This window comes from Physella acuta, unplaced genomic scaffold, assembly GCF_028476545.2.
Source record: "Physella acuta isolate Inbredline_101_S28 unplaced genomic scaffold, ASM2847654v3 ptg000772l, whole genome shotgun sequence".
NCBI classification, from domain to species: domain Eukaryota; kingdom Metazoa; phylum Mollusca; class Gastropoda; family Physidae; genus Physella; species Physella acuta.
In genome coordinates, this window is record NW_026732290.1 from 161,630 (window position 1) to 167,629 (window position 6,000).

The following is a 6,000-nucleotide window of genomic DNA, read 5'->3' on the forward strand; positions in this document are numbered from 1 at the left end:
AAAAAAAAAAAAATGTTTATGAAAAAGAAAACCACAAAAAAATGTGTATTTTAGTATTCTACTAAAATACGAGTATCTAGACGCATTTTTTTTTTACTTTAATATACGTACAACTCCGTTTTTTTTTAGTTACCGAAAATGATAAAAAACAACAAATATACATCCAATCTTTAGAAAAGTCAAACAAAATAACACGCTTTTATATAACTGTATATGTTTTATAACACTACACATGATGTTTTTTATATATATATTTAGAGAATATATCGAGAGTATTCCCTACTGACGCCATTAGAGACAATTAATTTCACATAATTAATGTAAATTTTTCACGGTGTTGAAAATGTGTAAATGTTGTTGACATTATTTCTTCTGATGATTTGATTCTGTAACCACATTTCAATCGTTATGTAACCAGTTGTTTTTTTTTTTCAAACTTTCTCGGGATGGGGTGGGCGCATTTAAATTTTCGATGATAGGGGTGGTGAAAACTGGTTAAAGTAAATAAGGGGAGGGGCGGAGTACGAATTTCGGGGTGGGGCGCAGGCACTGCACCCCCAATAGATGCATGAAAGCAACTCTATATGTACCTCAAGATCTAATAAAATAGTACATTGTTCTTAACAGTAAATATTACTTTCTTGGCTCTACTCTAACCCATGCTCAAACGATTAAAAGCAGGAAAAAAAAACTTAAATTAATCTTACCACTAGACATAACCTAACCATAACGATCAATTATAAACTTATAACACACCTACCCCTTTTTTAAAAAATATTACATCGTTTTGTTAAATCTAGCCCGTGACCTATTAGAAAAGGTAAGATAAAGTTAATGTAGCAGTAAATCTAACAATCTTAGTTATATTTAGGTCTAACCGACCCTGGATCAAACTATAACTCCCTGTCCAAAAAAAAAAACATCCCCATCTTTTTAAAGACATGATTATAACTCCCAATCCCTAACCATTACTAAATCCCTAAACATAACTCAATACCATAACTCTCTCCCTAACCATAATTTATTCATCCCTAACTATATCTTACTCAGTGGCGTAGCGAGGTCGGGTGTCACCCGGTGCGGCAAACTTTCAAATTTTCGATTTGCACCCCCCCCCTCAAACTTTCGATTTGCACCCCCCTCAAGTTGTTCTCTATATATTTTGCTATTTTTTGCCTTGGTTTCACCCCCCTAAATGGTGTAACCCGGTGCGGTCCGCACCCCCCGCCCCCTCCTCTCGCTACGCCTCTGATATTACTCTCTAACAATAATTCAATGCCTAACTATAACTCAATCCCAAACCATAACTTAAATCCTAACCATAATTCAATCCTAAACCACATATCAACGGCTGCAAAATCTGACATTCTACGCTCTTTTAAACCCTACCCATAACTCAAGCCCTAGACATAAAATAATCGTTGCTAAAAATCCATTACACTTTACACTTTGATATTTCAAACAACTGCCATCTCACCGAGCCCACCCTCGAAGTATCGATTTTCTTAAATATGAGCTCTTAATGGAAAGCAAAAAAAAAAAAAAAATCTTTCCTGCTTAAAAACTGAAATACTTTTTTTTCCTAGAAAATTTATTTTCAGACATAAATATTTTTGTTTTCTTTTCACAATCTACCTCCGATCATATATTCGCATTTTATTTTTACTTCCGATTGTATTATTATTCGAGTTGCTTTGCATTTTTCTGATTTGTGCGTATCACGTCGGAAAATATGTTTTATTGCGGTAGCAGTTTACATCAGCCGGTGTGATTCGATGGTAAAGCTATTTTTAGACTCGTCTCGGCCTTTCATTTAATATTTTAGCAGCAAAGGGAATTCCCATTCGGCTTCTATTACAATGCGCAGACGGGGTAAAAATAAATGGAAATACCCGTTCACGAATGTTTATAGATGAACGCTATTAGATAAGGTAAACATACTCGTTAAATGAAATAGAAAGAACAAGAATGAACTAAAATAAACCATAAAGGAAATAGCAAGTTCCAGAATTTATGGTGGATATTTGTTTTGATTTATTAGAAATTATTGAATTATTTACCAGGAATGTTCGGGAAAAGTGTGAGCAAACGTTGCTTGTATTTGTCATGCGTAGTTAAGTCAACACGTGTTTGTTTTTAATATTTGTAGTTTTATTACTGGAGGGGGTGGGGGCTAGGGTGAGTTTGTGGGGTGGGGAAAGATAAATAGGTGGGTGGTGCGAACTTATATGGATATCCGATACACTAAATAGCCTATTTAAGATATTGATGTCTTTCTTACAGTGGTTTTCGTATCAACAACTCAAACTTTTGTATTTATGTATAAGCAAACTCAACTTCATTTTTTTTTTTAGAAATTTCGCTTTCATTCTTCGCATTGGAAATGTGTTATCCTACTTTTAACGTTACAAAACTTTTTTTAAAAAATTCAGAATGTTTTTCATACTATGGGAGAAACGTGTATTTATTTTAATTAAACATTTTGATTAGCTACGCTTTTTTTTTGCGTGCAGTAATTATCATTCCGAGCATGTATGTAGGTCTCCATCAACACAGCTCCTCTTAATTATTCAAGAAATTATGCATGCGCAACAATTTTTTTGTTTATTTACATATCATTTTCTTGAAATACCTCAAACGAAAGTCGGGGGAAAAATGGTGTTAGTATGCTTCGTCTTTTTATAGATTTACATCCTAAACTGTAGCCTGTAGTTTTTGTTTTATTTACCTTTCATCTTCTAGACATGTGCCACTCATAAATCTTGTCAATGTGACACGAAAGCACAGTTTTATATCATCGTTAAAACAGTTTGATTGATTTTAGTGGGTTTTTGCTTTTTAGGTTAAGAATTTTAAGAAACATAAAAGTGCTTTTTTTTTAATTTTCTAATTAAAAATGTTTATTTTATTGTTATTTTAAGCGTGAAATTTTTAACGTGCTCAGCATCTGTTGTGTTGTGTTAAAGAAATTAAGGGACCCCCCCCCCAGCCCCCACCCACACCAAACCTTCCTCTTTCAGCTGATCTTGTATGTCTTGAGGCACACCTCCCAGATATAATCGACGCTATATATATATCTCGCCGTCGTGAACAGGTGAACAGCCGCGGATGATTAATTTTTATCTCTTCCGTTATGAGCTCATACATTTCCTAGTTGATGTGTAAACGTTAAACAGCTGATTCATGTGTTGTTGTTTTTTATTTTTGCCGTGTCTTGTTTTAAAGAGTTATTTTTAGCATATTCAGACATTTAAATAAATAATGATAACTAGGCGAGGAATTAGTTCCGCCTGAATCCATTTTACTCCAGGTGTGAAAACGTTTAAACTATTTGCTGCATGTGTTACTTATGGCCACAGTGTTTCGTTGTCCCTTGAATTTCTCCCGTCCACTAAACTAAATAGAAATAATACATTCACCCCTGGGACTATTTAAATATTTCCCTAAATCTCTTTAACTAGCCCTGTATCTTTGCTCGGTACAGAGGCGTCGCGTGGAAAGGGCGGGGTGTGGGGGTGCAGACCGCACCGTGTGACACCCGACCTAGCGACGCCACTGACTCAGTATTTAATTCTTAACTAAAACCAATAATATTTAAAGTATAATGAACTCTAAATCTATACTCTCAACACTCCGTCCTTATGATTAACCTTAACTCAGGTCTATAACTTCGATATGTATAACGTATCGTGTTAAAATGTCTCCGTGGCAAATGATTTCATGACAATATATATCAGACAAAATATATCACGGACACATTTTGTTACGAACAAAATGTTCTAATGAGACAAAGTATTTCCGGCCAAAAAAACTCAGAAGTAAATATATAACGACAAATGATCTCACAGACTCGGGCAGATGAGGCTCGATAGCTTGGGAACAGCCACTCTTCTAGGAGAGACAACTCCAAAATTGTAGTTTGTCCTTGGTTGGACAAAAAGAAAAGCAGGATGAAATCGGAGTCAATAGTCTCAATGGCGCATAACCAGTTGACACATCTATCTATATATATAATTCTCTTCTTGGAGACGTTAGAAACCAAGCTGTAAGCGCGCCTTGCAGTCCCCTCTCTTCCTCTCTAGGAAGTCTGGTGAGCTGTGGTTCACGCTAAATGTTTACAGTCGAAGAGCCGGGTTTAGTGACGGCTATTAGGGGCAGATAATATAGTTTGAAACTATTTTAAACTTACTTAGGGGAGGTAACTAAGAGGAGGCTGCTTTCATGGGGGGGGGTTAGGGGTTGGGGGAAAGGAGGGTGGGGGTAGTATCGTCCTTAACGACTTACTGATAGTGTTTTAAAGCGAATATTTTCAGTGACAGCAGTGGTACTGTCGAATTCACAAATTATGATTTACTGAAAAGTAGAAAATAAAACAACTAAATAGCGGCATATGATACGCCGCGGGTCGGCTCGTATCCTTATTTGTGTTGGAGGGGGATCCCTTCCAACACTAAAATTAAGAACGAAGAGTAAAAAGAAGAAGATCTCACAGACAAAAGCTCTAATATGGTAAAATACTACGACAGGATATAACAGGACAAAACACGTTACAAATAAAACATGACGGACAAAGGGAAATAACTAACGATCTAACTTTTACTTTCGCTTTCCCCTTGCAGGTACCTAGACAACAATCTGCGATGCCTGACGCCGGGCGAGGTGACGATGTCCAACGATTCCCTGGTCAACAAGGACCTTGCGGCCTTCTCCAACTGGTACGCCCAGTACCACGGCTACGTCTCCCTCTGCGTCTGCATGGGCGGCATCGTCACCAACACCTTTAACTTCATGGTGCTCACCCGCAAGCACATGCGCACGCCCGTCAACCAAATCCTCACAGGCTTGGCTATTTCTGATATCATCACCATGTTGAGTTATCTCCCTTTCGCGATCCACTTCTACTGCATGCACCCGAGTTCCTCCCATTCCCCGGATAGAAATTCTAAAGGTTGGATGAGCTTCTTGCTCTTCCACATCAGCCTCACCGCAGTCACGCACACCATCAGCATCTGGTTATGCGTCGTGTTGGCCATAGTCCGGTACCTCCACATCCGGTCTCCGACGCGCGCGAGTTCGGTCCGACTGAAGCGGAACATCCAAGCCAGGTACCTTGTCTTAGGGACGTATATCATCTCAATCCTCGTCATGATCCCCAACTACATGACCAACGAGCTCAAAGAAAAACAAATTTCTGTGAACCAGACGTTCAACAACGTGACGTTCGCGAACCAGACTTTTTATTTCTTGGAGCACTTCCGGCTCGGGAGCAACGACACGAACCCGCTGGTACTCACCAACGTTTGGATGTACGCCATCCTAGCCAAGCTCGTGCCCTGCTTCTTGATCTCCGTCTTCGGATCCCTCCTGCTCTACCAAATGCGGGCCAAACTCCGCCAGCGGAAAGACTTCCTCAAAGTCTCCGCCTCCAACAACCACAAACTCCACGAACATTCCAGAACGACGAAGATGCTGATCACAGTTATCGTTCTTTTTCTCATCACCGAGCTCCCCCAGGGGGTGTTGATCATCCTCAGCGCGTGCCGCGAGGGGCTCTTCGACACGGTCTACATGCCGCTGGGTGACGTCATGGACATCGGGGCGCTTGTCAACAACGCCATCAACTTTGTGCTGTACTGCTCCATGAGCGCCAAGTTCCGACAGACGTTCCTGCAACTCTTCTGCCACTGTGGCCGCGAGTTCGACAGCGAGGCTGAGGAGAACGGTTATGTCCTTCGCGAGGATAAAGGCGAGTCCTACAGCAATAACAATGAGCTGGAGAACGTCATTTAGCAGTATAAAAATTGTGATCTCAAGCGTATTTTGTACAATGATTAGCTCCAGGTTTACATTGTGCACTTCAGCTCATAAAGCTTCTTAGCTCGTACTAATTAGCTCAAAAATATTGAATTTCACGTGTGCAACGAGATGAGCTAATACTCGTAAGCTCAAAGAGCTAAGGCTTTACATGTTACCTCAAAGAGCTTAGACTTGGTAGTACCT

The 6,000-nt window shown here is 39.4% G+C and overlaps 1 protein-coding gene across 2 annotated transcripts in view; it reads left to right on the forward strand.

Annotated features, from left to right (window-relative positions):
* The window catches only part of LOC131950564 (G-protein coupled receptor dmsr-1-like), a 120,789-nt gene extending 114,991 nt beyond the window's left edge, over positions 1 to 5,798 (forward strand). For both annotated transcript variants that reach the window (XM_059312783.1, XM_059312784.1), the window contains exon 2: positions 4,620 to 5,798. In XM_059312783.1, the coding sequence (XP_059168766.1) occupies positions 4,666 to 5,790 (1,125 nt within the window). In that variant the 5' untranslated portion in view covers positions 4,620 to 4,665 and the 3' untranslated portion in view covers positions 5,791 to 5,798. The remainder of the gene's footprint in view (positions 1 to 4,619) is intronic.
* Positions 5,799 to 6,000: the final 202 nt, after the last annotated feature.